The following is a 15,920-nucleotide window of genomic DNA, read 5'->3' on the forward strand; positions in this document are numbered from 1 at the left end:
CAACCTCGGCTAGGTATTCAGGAAGATGTGTGCAAAGTTTCGCTTCTCTATCTCTTCGCGTTGCGACGATATCGTCGCAGAAGTAAAGGGGGGCAACTTTATGCCCCCCCCCCCCCCCAGCGGCCGGCGGGTGGCGCGGAGGCCCAGCGGCCGCCGGGTTAAAAGTGATAGTGTCCACTGGCGGTATGTAGCCTTCTAAAATAATAGTGTCCACTGGCGGTATCCAGCCTTCTAAAAGAAATAACGACCACCGGCTGTATCGCACCGCTGGATACTAGACCGTGTCCTGTATCCACCAGTCGATGGTATGGTGTCCCGGATCCGTACCCGTGCTGTGTCCATACAGCTGTAATATAACTAATACACACTGTACAGTCTACAGTTGACGGCAGAACGATGCACCGTTTCTCAGCGGGCAATCAGCTGCCTGGAGTGGTAGGCTGTACCGCACTGCACCGGCTGGGTGACACATTGATCACCATAGACACACTTGATTGTGTGATAATCAGTACAGCCTAACGGCTCAGTCAACTGAAGTGCTGGGCTGGTGGTATGGGTAAAAAGTATGATTCGTCCGTCCCCTGGAGGGATACGTTTCCTGGAAATGACGCGATTTTTCTTTTTACTGATAACTCTCTGGGTTTGGCTTAATTTTCACGGAAAACATATTAGGGAACCTGAAGTTGCACACACTTTTTATGAAGCATCCTGACATCAGAGCTCCACGTCACTTCAAGTAGGTGACTTCTTTTTATCACAACTTTGTATGACATTATGGAATGATATGCTCAAAGCATTGCATAATGGTCAGAAGCCTTACAGTCCCTTTGACTAGTTAACGTCACTAAATGACAGCACTACATAGTGGCGCTTGGAAATCCAGTAGCATTGTGTATTGAACGTCTCAACCACTGTGTATTCCAATCGCCATCAGCCCGTGATATCCCATGAACGACACCGAACCGGACATATCCGGTCTAAACCAACCACAGCCGACCGGACCACCGACGGTCCGACACAGTGACGGGCGAGGTCCGATATCGCCTGGACCGGCCACCCCACAGCTAGCTCCAACGAAACTCTGGTCTAAACTGAAACGACACAACAGCACAGCGGTGAGAGCCAGCGTGACGTGACGTCACAACACACGTGACGTCACCACGGCGGTACCTCCGGCACGGTGACAACGGTTTACCGACGGCTGGACAGTGGCCCCGAGCGTGATATCTCGGATACTGAATATACCCACTCACCACTGTCTATCAAAGCAGTGTCAACAAGCGTAGCAATCTATGCCTAAATCAAATGACCAGCCTACAGGTGGCTACTCAACCCAAACCAGCCTGGCACGGCGGTAAAGTACCTACCCACGGACCTGAGCCGATGGGACAGGGCGGCTCGAAGTACTTCTGGATATGAAGGTCTTGATGTGTATTGTGCCCCGTACAGCGCTGCCGACGGGACACGGTGCTGCCATCTGTTGTCGAGTTCCGACACGGGACACAGTACTGCCATCTGTTGTCGAGTTCCGACACTGCCGCCGGGACCGGAGCGGTCGAAGCACTGATTAGTCAGGCTTTTAGAAGGAGTACACGGTGATTTTGCTGCCGTTGGGTGGCTTAGTAAGCTTGTCGTATACAGACTCTGGAAAATAGAGCACGTCAGATTACACACAGTTTGCTAGTGATGTCACATGGGCAGGGCCTATTTTAACATGTTAACTGGGGGGGCAAATGCCCCCGCACTCAACAGAATTGCCCCCCCAGTCGTCGAGATGTGCCCACTATAAAAATGGGCATAAAGGAACACGGTGACAAACATACAACTGTGACTTGTTTTGCAATGGATGTCAAATGAGTCAGTCTGCAAGTAATGACCAGTGGTGGATCCAATGGTGGGTCATATGGGTTATGACCCCCGCCCCCTTTGGCCCGGGGACACCACAGGCCTGCCTGGGGCACCACCGGCCTGTCAGGGGCACCACAGACCTGTTGGGAGCACCATCGACCTAGGAAGAGCACCATAGGTCTGCCAGGGGCACCACAGACCTGCCAGAGGCCCCACCGGCCTCGCAGGGGCGCCACCTTGGGCCTGTCAGGGATACCACCACAGGCCCGCCAGGGGCACCACAGGCCTGCCAGAGGCACCACAGGCCTAGCAAGGGCACCACGGACCTGTCAGCGACACCACGGGCCTGTCGGGGGCACCTCAAGCTTGTCAGGGCCAAGGGACACCACAGGCCTGTCAGGGGAACCAGAGGCCTAGCAGGGACACCACATGCCTGGCAGGGGCACCACCGGCCTCGCAGGGACATCTTGGGCCTGTAAGTGGCACCACGTGCCTGTCGGGGACACTCCAGGCTTGTCAGGAGCACCACAGTCCTCTCAGGGCCCAGGGGCACCAGCGGCCTAGCAGAGGCACCACCGGCCTAGCAGGGACACCAACGGCCTCGCAAGGGCATCATGGGCCTGTCAGGGGCACCACGGGCCTGTCGTTGGAACTTCAGGCTTGTCAGGGGCACCCACAGTTCTTTCAGATGCACCGGCGGCTTAGCACCATGGCACCATGTTTGGCCGGGATTGCGATTCGGCGCATGTCGCCTCGCATTAGCCGCTCGTTTGCAGTCTTTTCGTGGTTTCAAACGTTCAAACATGGGATATGATGTTGCTCCCATGCATTAGGGTGGGTGTCAAGGTCACCGGAAGGTCAGGTCAGGTCATTTACCTTTGATGACCTCGGTTCACATTTTCGAGTTCTATAAGATTCTAGGCTAGTTTTTGGAGCTAAATTCGAATTTAGCAACCATTTGACCGTTTGCGAAGTAGTTTTGGTGCCTTCGTAACATGTTACGAGGCTGTCAGAGGCGGTTGCCACCTACTACGAACACCCGGCAAAACCCTTACTGGTTGACCTGACCTGACCTGACCCGACCTGGCCTAAATGCATGAAGACATCATCTATAATCATAGCTAACATGATATTCGTGATCATCACCCCGAAAAAACATAGCAGCCACCCTTTACGATGCTCTAACAGGTCTCGATTTTCCCGACTTTTGGGTCATTGACCTGACCTGGAAGGTCAAGTGATGACGACCTAGGACCTTAACACTCGCCGGCACAGGCCATTTTGCGTCCTTCGACGGCACAAGGGGGGGGTTGGTACGACCCCCCCCCCCCTCGCGTTTGGCCCCTGATTGAGCTAGAGCTTCGCGGAAAAAAACGAGCGTGCTGCCCGTCACGAGAGGAAGCCGATGATATCCAATTTTAATGTCCTAGGTCATCGGGTGACCTTCCAGGTCAGGTCAATGACCCGAAAATCGGGAAAATCGGGACCTGTTAGAACGTCGTAAAGTGTGGCTGCTATGGGGTTTTTCGGGGTGCTGATCCGAATGATATCATGTGAGTTTTGATCACAGATGATGTCTTCATGCATTTAGTCCAGGTCGGGTCAGGTCAGGTCAGGTCAACCAGTAGGGGTCCTGCCGGGTATTCCTAGTAGGTGTCAACCGCCTCTGACAGCTTCGTAACATGTTACAAAGGCACTAAAACTAGGCTTCGTAAATGTTCATCGGGTTGCTAAATTCGAATTCAGCTCCAAAAAACTGGCCTAGAAACATGTAAAACTCGAAAAAGTGAACCGAGGTCATCAAAGTTCACTGACCTGACCTGACCTTCAGGTGACCTTGACATCCACCCTAATGCATGGGAGCAACATCAAATCACATGTTTGAACGTTTGAAAGCACGAAAAGCTTGCAAAAGCGCGGCTAATGCGAGTCGACATACGCCGAATCGTGATTCCGGCCAAACATGGTCTCGGAAAGTAGGTCACAGGTCAAAGGTCATTTGGGTCAGGGTCATGAAATTTTCAGGGTAGAGGTAAAATTGATAAATGCGAGGGTACTGAAAGTTTCGTTGCAATCGGCAGCTTTTTACGCGAGTTATTCGCGAAAAAACCTTAGGGGGGTTGCATCAACCCCCCCCCCCCCTGTGTCGGCGAGGGTCGGCGAGGGTTAAAATTGGGTATCATCGGCTTCCTTTCATCACGGGCAACACGGTCGTTTTTTCCACGAAGCTCTAGCTCGAGCAGGGTCGAAACGGCAAGGGGGAAGGTCCAACGGACCCCCCCCCCCCATATACGTTCGCAGCTGGAAAATACCAATACGGGCGAGGGTTGATGGATTATTAGAGACAATTTTCCAGGTTGCCCCCCCAGTCAAATTCCCTTAAAATAGGCTCTGCACATGGGGCAACTCAGACTGATGATGTCACTCACATATACAGAAACAAACACAATGACAATGTGTGTATCACTGACTAGTGACGTCATGCGGGTTGATACTGATGCTGTGACGTCACTAAGGGAGATACACGTCACCAAGCGTGACGTCAGTACATGTGACGTCACGTGCGTCAGTGTGCGTGTCCGAGAGTCCGGTGGCGCCGTGTCGGCTGGTGTGGGTGGTTAGAGACACCGTCACTTACTGGGGACCTTGAAATTGATGGTACGGGACTGGCTATTGTCACATCCCAGGTCTGTCTCGTGCAGGGCAGTCAGGACGGCCTGGCGGTTTTTGATTGAGGATGAAATGAACAGTGTCTTCAGTTTCCTGCAGGTTACTGCCATCCTGCAACAGATTACAACAAAACAGAACAGGTCAGTATATAGGTACAGGACACAGTCACAAAGTGGCACCAGTGGGCGATTGAACACGGAGACACCATGAGTTCCGATGCCGTTCATAACAGAACATGTGTGTCTCTGGCTATCTAAAGTTCCCAGTCTGGTGCTGCAACTTGCTAGTTGCTACACTGGTTTCACACGATACTAACAGCCTTATGCCATCCAATATTATGTCCATATCTATATTAATACCAGTCTGCAGTCCACATAACGTAGTTGCCCGTCCGCTTGTCCGTCTGTCTGTCTGTTTGCATCGCATCAACACAACGACCTGAATCAAAAAGTCTGCTTGTGGATACCTATTCTTCTGTAAAGAGTTTGTTACAATTTCCAGTGTCCATATGCCCGTATTACTATGTAAACCTCCAAGGGATACCCAGTTTCTGGGGTTATTGCGGTCTACGATAGGCGTTATCACAAGTGTATTCGCGGCCATTGGGGCGACGTAAGAAAAGAAGAAAACAACTGGCCCCAAGAACTTTAAATTATCAGTTAGCATGCACATTTTCCTTGATATGTAGAGAATTTACCATTAATTGTTAGAGAAAATTGCATTTAAATCTTCCATTTATGCTTTTTTCATCGTTTGCACAGTATGTTCTTTTACTAAGCTAGAAACACTAATTAGAAATAGTTCCCGCATCATCAAGAACAATAGGGAAGGCTTGAAGTGAATACAATAATCTAAACGGTTTTGTAATCCATGTGAAGACGCTTCTAAAATTGCCTGTAGAAATATTAAAGGCAAAAGTTCAACTTTTTCACAAGACGGATGACTTATTCAACGTGTGACAACTCAGCCGGTATTTCGTCGCCTACAGCCAAGCTTTCCCTAGTGACCGATAGAGGCGCTGCTATCGATGTCCGCCCGTGCCGCCTAACGATCCAGATACACATAAGTATCCGCCGTCGCCGTCTGGCCGACTGACCTGCTGACCGCTGCCACATCTGACTGGGTCAGGGCAGGGATGTCCGTGAGGCGCCGGGTGTCATTAAGCTGCACCGTATCCAGCTGGGAGCAGCCGTGAAGGGCGGCTAGCACAGTGTCGCGAATGACGCCGGATCCGAAAACAGTGACGTCCTTCAAGCCAGTGAGGGCAGCCAGGAGGCGTACCGTCGCTTCCGGTGTCACGGAAGGTGAGTCTGTAAAACATAAATACAGAAGCCATAAGTGCATATGTACACACGTTGCGATCACCGTGGCCCAGATCCCAGCAGTAACTATTGATAGCAAGATAAAATAATTACGAAGCGCGTAACGCATAATATCGGGCTCTCCACAAGCACCATTAATCTGAACTCCTTGGTGTGGGCCACACTTCTAACTGGTTAACCTCGAGCCAATCGAGCTCGTCGCTGTTGAGGTGCCTAACCGAACGATGAATTAGCGCCCCAGTCGCGACACCACAGGCATGCAGTACCGGCGAGAGCCGGACGACAGGCGCAACAAGTTTTGTATTCTTTTAGAGTAATTTGAGACAACGGAAGAGTAACATCTCCCTTTCATAATGCAACATACACAACACTACGTAACTTTCTATGCTTTACTCATGCTGCTACTCACCATAAATGAACAGCCCTGTGACTGTGCGGGTCGCCAGAGCAGCCAGCTGGTCCAGGAGTGTGTCCGTTGCTAGCTGTACACGAACATCCAGTCCAGACGTCGGCCAACGGGGGTTAAACACTGGCGCTCCAGTCAATCCAGATCCTGTGCCGAAACAGAAACAATTAAAACGCGCCCCGCTAGGGGTCTGAGTATAACGCGCCCAGAAATGCAGACATGCAGAAATGCAGAAATGCAGAAACGCAGAAATGACGTCATTCTGACGTCATTTGCGTCTAACCTATCATAGCCTTTGGAAAAAATTGGTCACAATGTGCAATAGCTATTCACGGGAGGGTACTGAAAGTTTGGTGACGATCGGCGCAGCGGTTCTTGAGACATATCGAAAAAACTAAAGGGGGGGGGGCAAAAAAATGCCCCCCCCACCACCACCTGGAAGGATATCCCACAACCCTTCTCACCAGTAATGTCCAGTCTCTTCAGCGACTTGGGCAGCAGCCGCAGCCACTTGCCGGAGCTGTCCACGGGAGGGCTCACATCGAGCCGCTCCAGAGCCTTCAGCGGCTCCAGCAGCGCCTCCAGCTGCCAGTCGCTGATGCCGGCCGGCAGCGTTAGCTCACGCAGACTGGAGGCGTTGGCACGCGCCAGCCGCCGCAGGGCAGAGATCCGCAGCTTAAAGCCACGGAGGTTCGCCTTCTCCAGGCCGTGGCAGGTGGCTGCTGGAATAAAGCAACACCAGTCAGTGAAGAAGTGATCACTTGTATACACAAGGAATGACAGTTACAGCGGGACAAAGCGTACCAGTTCGTGTGTAGCGCGTTTCACACAGGACTCACCGACCAGTCGGAGGTCGGTGTCCGTCTCAGCGGTCGGCGCCTGCAATTCGGTCATCTTCGGCTGGTCCTGCAGCTTCAACACGAGCTCTAGGCTCGTGGCCGGCGCAGGGACTTTTCCACCGCGGGTTTTCTGATCGGTTAGCTCCCGCCGACAGTCGCCGACGATATCGTCGATGGCGGACCGCCACCGACGGCAGACTGTCGGCACCGACGGAACAAAAATGGAGATCAGGTGGCATGTCAGCGACAAACGTCAGAGTCAAAGTTCAAATACAGGCAGCGTTTGAAATTATATGAAGAAAATGACATCGATATCCCATACTATGGCAGCCGGAATTCACATATCTACAAGCCCTTCAACAGCGTTTAGATATCATATCCACCCAGACTTTCCCAGTGCTGAACTCTCAGTTGGCTGAGGAAACACACCACATCGACTCGGATAATATTGTGAAATAATACCTCGCCAGTCGCAAGGGCACTCACCCCGCCTGGCGCGGAACATGTCCCTGCAGTCCATCTTGCTCAGCACCATCTTCAGCAGCTCGGTATCAAGGTGGTAGATGTTAGCCTCGCGAGGCGCGGGCGGCCTCCAGCTATCGCCCGCCAGTCCCGCGTCCTCCGCAGTTTGGGTTGTGACATCACACTTGTCACAATTGTTGTCCTTCAGTGAAGTCAGTTCACGAGGCTCTTCGTCGTCACTGTGGCGAAATGACGTCAGACTGACGTAGTAAGACGTCATCTAAGGTCAGTCATAAGGCGATAACTTCGAGATGTCTTCATTTTACCGAGACAGCACCGTACCATCAATCCACGTAAGCCCATGCAGTGTTCATCCCCCATTTCCAACCTCCAGTGCCATCCTTGCTGCCTCACAGCCTCACAGACAAGACAAACTATCCACAAAATAAGGTATACAAGTACCTAATATTACTGACAAACTGATCACACAGCCGTCACTCTTACATAAAGCTGTCTTCACAACCGTTTAACCCTATTCCTGGCGGGGGGCCTCAGGAGCCCCCCCCCCCCTGAGGTTTTTTGGTTATTTCTCCCAAACGCGTTGAGCTAGGAAGCTCAAATTTTCTGACTTTTCCTAAAAGGCTTCTACACAACATGTCTGAAAATTTTGAGTTGATCTGACCTCAGGTCAGGTCACCAGAGGCGGTTTGGTGACCCTACCTCAGAAAAGTTTGCAATCACGCCAGAGCTAGAGTTTTTGACCGATCAATTTCTTCTCTTCAGGCTTTAGTTAGGGTACCAGTATGTGCAATTTGTTTATCTCGGAATTTTGATATCGGTGACCTAAGGTCAGGTCAGTTTCGCGACCTCCCAATTATAAGTCAATGGGGGAAAAATCAACTCCCTGTTTTTACCACTAAAACGGGTCGGAATGGCCCCATATACCATACATGACTTCATATACGATCAACCTTCACTACCTTGAGGTCTGTTTTGCTGTTGGGCAGCTGTGAGGTCATGTGACGTCATCAAAGGTCACCAAAGGTTTTTGGCCAATAACTCCGTACAGGAACAAGATACAGACGCATGGATGGTCTCATTGTGTTCAGCTCGTCAAGACGCATCGAATGATATACATGATGACCTCGAGGTCACGTGACCTGAGGTCAACCTTTGACCTTGACCTTTCGAGGTCAACATATATATCATTCGATGCGGATTGACGAGAGGATCACGATGATGCCCTTAGTTTGTTCCTATCTTGACTAATTCGAAAGTTATGCGAGAAAAACTCTCTCCATATCTAGCGCCGCCATTTTGACTTTTTCGACCCCTGTGACGTCATCTTTGACCTGACCTGAAAATGACCTTTGTAGAAATTGTAGATCTTGACCGTGCGTATCCGATGCCGTTTACCGTTTGTCGCTGCGATGTGTAATTTTGAGATCTGAAGGGGGGGCCGAATCGGCCCCCCCGCCAGTTTCTTGTCCCGGCGGAGCCCGCCAGGAATAGGGTTAAGTCTTACTGACCGACTATCCGTACAGCTGGTTTGAGTTTTACAGACCAACTGTCTTCTACGCCAAGCGTCATATCCTGCAACCAAAGCCGACCTCCTGTTACTATTTGCCCCTAGTGTCATCTCATCGACTAACCCCCACTGCCACCCCTGCTCCCTCTCAGTCTCACCCCTGGGAGCGGTCGGATGGCGCCGCTCGCCGGCGGACCTCCTGCCGCAGCTCCTCCACGACGACCTGGCGAGTGGTGCGCTCCTCGAGGACAGCCTGTCGCAGGCGGACCACCTCTTCACGTAGATGGACCACCTCCTGACGCAGTGTGGTGTTGTCTCCTTTCAGTATGGCGTTGTCTCCCTTCAGTGTGGCGTTGTCTCCCTTCAGTACGGCGTTGTCTCCCTTCAGTGTGGCCACTTCTCCGTTCAAACCACCAACCTCTTCACGAAGAGCAGCCAGCTCCCCGCACAAATCTTCTAAGTCCATCTGAAACACAAATGATAAGTAGGTATCCATTCCTATGCTTCCAGTAATCAGATGAGACAATGACAAACAAACCATCTGTAATTAGTCTTTCTTGAAAGCATTGATCTTGAAGTTAGAGCCGCGGTGCGGGGACACGAAAAACTACTCTGTTGGTACTGAGGGCCATAGAAGCGATGTCGTGTATCATACAGAATCTACGCGCGGTAGTACCAAGGGGAAGTTGAAGCAATGCCGGAGTTGGGGCAAAGCCGAAATTCGAGATATTTCGAAAACCGTAAGACATGGATGCCACCTGTCAGTGATGCTCTGAAGCTTAAGTGACTACAATTATCGCATGTTTGTTACGAGTCGTCATTCGGAATACTTCGGCTGCGAGGGCGCCAATAGCGTTTTCAAGGTACGCGTTCCTTGTACTACATGCTCCTTTGAAGCTGCATTTCTTACTCATTATGCTACCGTTTGTCTGGCCAATTCGGTCAAGTAATCTTCAGCATGTCTTTGCATAAGTGTGCTGCCTATTTGAAATTTATACGGCACGTTGAAAAGTTATGGGCCTGCAAATGAAAGTATGGCTGGCTGGGGTCATGCCGAAAACGTGCAATTACGCACGTTAAACTAAGCACGCTACGTGGACTTTACTGCTGTAGAATAGCAGCGCGAGTTTTTAGTCACACAAATTACACTTTCAACCGACCGGCCTGTTACTATGTATAAGGAATTATTTACCTGGCATTTTCTTATTATATCACACAATTATAACTTCCAGTGTGCACCAAGCGTCCTCAAGCTCTTATAACGCGTGTCACTTCTTTGATATTTTTAGTTTGTGCGCTTAACGGTATGCGAATTCATCAAATGCGCCTGGTATGTTTGAAAGGCAAAAGACTGGCCTCTCGAATGACGCCAACAAGAATAGCTTATGTTGTCTACCTTCCGTGCTACGGGCGTCAGAAAAAAGTATTTGGCGTTCCTCCAACTTCCCCTATTATCTATGGCGTAAAGTAAACTACTCTTGCATGAAATAGGCGTCACCACAGCCTATAACAGCTGGGCTGAAACAGTTAGCAAGGAGACCGGTCATAGGTCGTGCTGTCGTAACTCTCCGTTGACCCCGTCCACCGCCTCAGGCGGATACCGGCGCCGCTGGGGCTCACCTATCGGGCGTTCATTGGTCTACCTCAGTATATCCTGTCACTTTACAGATAACTTATCATACAGATAACAGATAACAGTCCTATATAACTTGACAGATACCGGCAGTGGCGCGGGAACCGGGGGGGGGGCTAGCGGGGGCTGAGCCCCCCCCCCCCCCCCCTCCAGCTTTTCGGCCAAGGGGCAGGCTCGTAATGTATTTGAGCCTCCCCCCCCCCCCACCCAGCTGGAGGAATCGAAGTCGGAAATCTACCAACATAATTTCATAGATTCATACATAGGCGCGGGAACCGGAGGATGGGGCAGTGGGGGAAGCTTGCCCCACAACTCTGCGGCCGTGGCGGCGGTGCCCCACAACTTTTCATAAGGCCAGGAAACGTTGGGCAGCTTGTCCTCCCCAAATTAGGGGTTATGGGTCACAAAGAAAGAAAGCATGTAAGTGAAAAATCCAGCTCGGCAACTCATTTGGCATATTAAAATCTTTACTCCAGGTTGCCAAAACGGTAGTTTCTTCACTCAGCTGAGACGGAATACCTCACTTTTTTGCTTTTTTTTCGTTTTTTTTGTTGTTGAAAAGGCCACAGCCTGAAAAATAAGTGGCCTAAACCGGTGAGAAAACTATATTTGGGGGTACCCTAGGTTGATCTCTATTATGCCCCCCCCCCCTCCCGTCTGAAAGAAGTTCCCGCGCCAATGGATACCGGCGGTGAACGACTTAAGCACTTTAACCCGCGAGTTGCTGGGGTGACACCTCTTCGTTTTGCACGTGGCACGTGCATAAGGGGTCACCCACATGCATCGGGAATAGTCCAATACTTGGTAGAAGGAATGAAGCTATCCTACAAAAATTACCGCATGTAAATCGGTCAAGTGGTTGCTGAGATATAAGCGTCGCAGAATCGTGACTACGGCCGGCCGGCCGGCCGGCCGCTCATACTCAGAAATTTCCGTTAATCTAAGGAAAGACTTTGCTCGCTTCGCTCGCTCCGTAACAATATCCACTGAAAAATACCGAAATCAAACCGACTTTGGAATATGAGGAAAATACAAACTTTTTACCAAATTCTCGGCCTCTTTTACACTAGTGAGGATTCAAAATACCAACAATGTACCGAATGCACTCGCCTTGAAATACCAAATACCAAGTTGGTATCGGTTTGATATCGGTAGGTATACCAAAAAGTTGGTATCCGATTGACATCTCTAATAGTAGCGAATGCCTTATCATTATGAAAATGACTTATGCTTAAACATTGCTGAATGCAATGCCTCGCTGGTTCCGAGGTCTCGGCAGATCGCTCCTCTCCAGGCCACTATACCTTGTCTCGGTGGGTCACACGAAATCAGAAAACCGCTCCTCTCCAGGTCACTATATCTTGTCTCGGTGGGTCACACGAGATCAGAAGACCGCTCCTCTCTAGGTCGCACTGTCCGACGCCCGGGGCCTCAATGCCAGTGTTGTCCCTATCGATACCCTGTGTGGGGCTCGTGACATTGCTGTAGCCGATACGGTATCTCTGCACCGATAAGGTATCAGTGGACCGACTGGGACGAGTATGGATACTTCAATTGATGGCAGTGGCGGATCCAGCGCCAGGGGCGGATCCAGAAAATCTCCAAGGGAGGGGCCATTAGAAACCAGGAGGCCCCCCCCCATAATCCCACCTGTTGGAGGCCCCACCTTCCCACTTGTTGGGCCCCCCCCCCCAAAAAAATACTGCGTCTATTGAGCTTATCTAGCTGTCCAGGCAACATCTCAACATCTGTGCAGGCTTGGAGGCCCTCTGTGCAGGTTAGGAGGCCCTGTAAAAGTGGTCATCTCTGTGAGTATAAGAGACCTCCAAGTTATGAAAAGCTTTACCAATCTTCTAACAAAGAAGTCTTCTCAGCTAGTCTTCTAAGAAATAACTAAGTGGGTAGGTTAAAAAAAAACTCATCGGATTTCGGCCACTTTATTTTCAGGAGGCCCCCTTTTCAGCTTTTTAACTTTTTAACTTTTTATTTTATTTTTGAAAAAATCGGCCAAGGGGGGGGGCCATGGCCCCCATGGCCCCCCCCCCCTTGTATCCGCGCCTGTCCAGCGCCACGTTTGGGGTGGGGCAGCTCATTGGAAATGGGGGCACTCAAGGCCGTGGAGCGGGGGGGGGCGACACTATAGTTCTGGTATAGTCAACTGATAGTCATCACTTGACCGCTGACCACCACAACCGTCCAAATTTGGAGCATCGCACAAAATTCTTAAATGTATCCCCAAGAGTTTTAACTTCAAAAAGGTGCTCATCAAGACAAGTTCATCAAAATTGAATGACCTTGACGCTACAATAAGCTAGAGGGCAAACTTCATTCCTTTTTTGGTTCACTTCTACTTGCAAAAGTAAGGTGCACGTACATATTATATACGTTTATGCGGCGAATCACCATTCTTGTCGAATATTGTCTTAAAACAATGCATAATTTCAAAGGTCAATGATCGGACCACGAACGTTTTCAGGTAAGGGTATTGATTAGAACTGAGTGATAAACGTTACGTCAATATTCACCACTTTTTAGAGGTGAGTACCTAATTGAGAAAACAACCGAAAGGCCCTATTGGACACTTTCCCTCTATGTGATAGGGCCACTGGCGACATCCAGCCTTCTAAAAAGTGGTAATGGTCGTTTTCACGACGGCCATCTGGTATACACATTTGGTGCAAATCTGGTACAGATTAGGTGCAGATTTGGTCAAATCAGGTTCAGTGTGTCTCTTAGCAGCTATCAGCTAGGGTTGCAATAATTGCTTATATGCCTGCTTTGTCATATTATCAGAGAGCATCATCGATTAAAACCCTGAAATAAGTTCATAAAATGAAGATATTTGATGTAAAAGAAATTAGGTGCAGATTTGGTCAAATCAGGTGCATTCGCCGGATAGCCCGTCGTGAAAACGGCTAGTGTCCACTGGCGGTATGCAGCCTTCTAAAAGTGATAATGGCCACTGGCGGTATCCAGCCTTCTGTAAGAAATAGTGTCCACTGGCGGTATCCAGCCTTCTAAAAGAAATAACGACCACCGGCGATATCGCACCGCTGGATACTAGACCGTGTCCTGTATCCACCAGTCGATGGTATGGTGTCCCGGATCCGTACCCGTGCTGTGTCCATACAGCTGTAATATAACTAATACACACTGTACAGTCTACAGTTGACGGCAGAACGATGCACCGTTTCTCAGCGGGCAATCAGCTGCCTGCAGTGGTAGGCTGTGCCGCAGCGCACGGGCTGGGTGACACATTGATCACCATAGACACACTTGATGTGTGATAATCAGTACAGCCTTACGGCTCAGTCAACTGAAGTGTTGGGCTGGTGGTGTGGGTAAAAAGTATGATTTCACCCGTCCCGTAAGGAATACGTTTCCTGGAAATGACGCGATTTTTGTTTTTACTGGTAACTCTCTGGGTTTGGCTTAATTTTTACGGAACACTTATACATGTTAGGCAATCTGAAGTTGCACGCACTTTTTATGAAGCATCCGACATTAGAGCTCCACGTCAATTTAAGTAGGTGACTTCTTTTTATCACAACTTCGATGACATTATGGAATGACAGGTATGTTCAAAGCATTGCATAATGGTCAGAAGCCTTACAGTCCCTTTGACTAGTTACCGTCACAGAATAACGGCACTGCATAGTTGCGCTTTGAAATTCAGTAAAATTTGTGTATTGAACGTCTCAACCACTGTGTATTTCAATCGCCATCAGCCCGTGATATCACATGAGCGACACCGAACCGGACATATCCGGTCCAAACGAACCACAGCCGACCGGACCATCGACGGTCCGACACAGTGACGGGCGAGGTCCGATATCGTCCGGACCGGACACCCTCACAGCTAGCTCCAACGACTCTATGGTATAAACTGAAACTACAACCACAACAGCACAGCGGTGTGAGCCAGCGTGACGTCACGTCACAACACACGTGACGCCACCAGGGCGGTACCTCCGGCACGGTGACAACGGTTTACCGACGGCTGGACAGTGGCCCAGAGCGTGATACATCTCAGATACTGAATATACCTATCAAAGCAGTGTCAACAAACGTAGCAATCTGTGCTCAAATGATCAAGCATTTACTATGGACGTCAAACCCCATGAGACCCCACTTTTTTGCGATAATTTGTAAATGCGTCAACTCTCGTTGACAATATTCTGGCAATGTGTGTTTCAGAACCTGCCGAAACTTTTATTACTAAGGTATTTTGACGCCAAACGATTATGAAAGGTACTTCTCATTCACTCGTAATGTTAAATTTCACGGAACGTATCTGCTGTTTGGGTAGAGGCTACCCGCTCATGGGGCGGAGCCACGTAATGACGTCAGCGCTAAGCTCCGCCCTACCCCTCCGGCGCTCCTTGCCCGGCGACCGGTCACTCGCGTCTCTCGCTCCATTCAGGCTTGATGGTGGGCGGTAGCTGGTAGCGGTAGCGGGCGCTGGTAGATGGCATTTAGAGCAGATGGCGCTGGTGGCGGGGCTCGAGTGTGGCCGAGCGCAAGCCTCTCCCCGGGCCTGATTTGACCTTAGCATTACGAGTGAATGAGAAGTACCTTCCATAATCGTTTGGCGTCAAAATACCTTAGTAATAAAAGTTTCGGCAGGTTCTGAAACATACATTGCCAGAATATTGTCAACGAAAGTTGACGCATTTAAAAATTATCGCAAAATAGTGGGGTCTTAAGGGGTTTGACGTTCATAGTAGGTGGCCACTCAACCCAAACCAGCCTGGCACGGCGGTAAAGTACCCACGGACCTGAGCCCATGGGACAGGGCGGCTCAAAGCACTTCTGGATATGAAGGTCTAGACGTGCATTGTGTACAGAACAGCGCTGCCGACGGGACACGGTGCTGCCATCTGTTGTCGAGTTCCGACACTGCCGCCGTCACCGGAGCGGTCGAGGCACTGATCAGTCAGGCTTTTAGAAGTAGTACACGGTGATTTTGCTGCCGTTGGGTGGCTTAGTAAGCTTGTCGTATACAGACTCTGAAAAATAGAGCACGTCAGATTACACACTGATTGCTAGTGATGTCACATGGGGCAACTCAGACTGATGACGTCACTTACAGGTACAGAAACAAACACAATGGCAATGTGTGTATCACTGAGTAATGACGTCATGAGGGCTGATACTGATACTGTGACGTCACTAACGGACATAAACGTAACCAATTGTGACGTCAGTACTG

At 50.1% G+C, this 15,920-nt stretch overlaps 2 protein-coding genes across 5 annotated transcripts in view; both read right to left on the minus strand.

Annotated features, from left to right (window-relative positions):
- Positions 1 to 878: 878 nt before the first annotated feature.
- On the minus strand, positions 879 to 12,150 carry LOC122393467. Of its 4 annotated transcripts, none has more exons than XM_043389491.1 (9): positions 12,013 to 12,150; positions 9,234 to 9,541; positions 7,572 to 7,786; positions 7,086 to 7,283; positions 6,711 to 6,968; positions 6,250 to 6,393; positions 5,615 to 5,828; positions 4,487 to 4,629; positions 879 to 1,644 (listed from the first exon to the last, which is right to left on the minus strand). In XM_043389491.1, the coding sequence occupies exons 2-9, from the start codon at positions 9,539 to 9,541 to the stop codon at positions 1,580 to 1,582; spliced, it is 1,545 nt and encodes a 514-aa protein (XP_043245426.1). In that variant the 5' UTR covers positions 12,013 to 12,150; the 3' UTR covers positions 879 to 1,579. The 4 variants fall into 4 exon arrangements, with proteins under 4 accessions (XP_043245426.1, XP_043245425.1, XP_043245423.1 ...); XM_043389490.1 differs by having other exon boundaries at positions 12,069 to 12,134; XM_043389488.1 differs by having other exon boundaries at positions 7,572 to 7,807; positions 12,069 to 12,134.
- A 2,250-nt stretch (positions 12,151 to 14,400) lies between these two features.
- Positions 14,401 to 15,920, minus strand: part of LOC122393465 — a 30,910-nt gene continuing 29,390 nt past the window's right edge. The window contains exon 9 of the mRNA XM_043389487.1: positions 14,401 to 15,717. Within this exon, the coding sequence (XP_043245422.1) occupies positions 15,653 to 15,717 (65 nt within the window). The 3' untranslated portion in view covers positions 14,401 to 15,652. The remainder of the gene's footprint in view (positions 15,718 to 15,920) is intronic.

The sequence above is a fragment of the Amphibalanus amphitrite genome, unplaced genomic scaffold (assembly GCF_019059575.1).
Source record: "Amphibalanus amphitrite isolate SeventyFive unplaced genomic scaffold, NRLGWU_Aamphi_draft 000536F_arrow, whole genome shotgun sequence".
In the NCBI taxonomy this organism is placed as follows: Eukaryota; Metazoa; Arthropoda; class Thecostraca; order Balanomorpha; family Balanidae; genus Amphibalanus; species Amphibalanus amphitrite.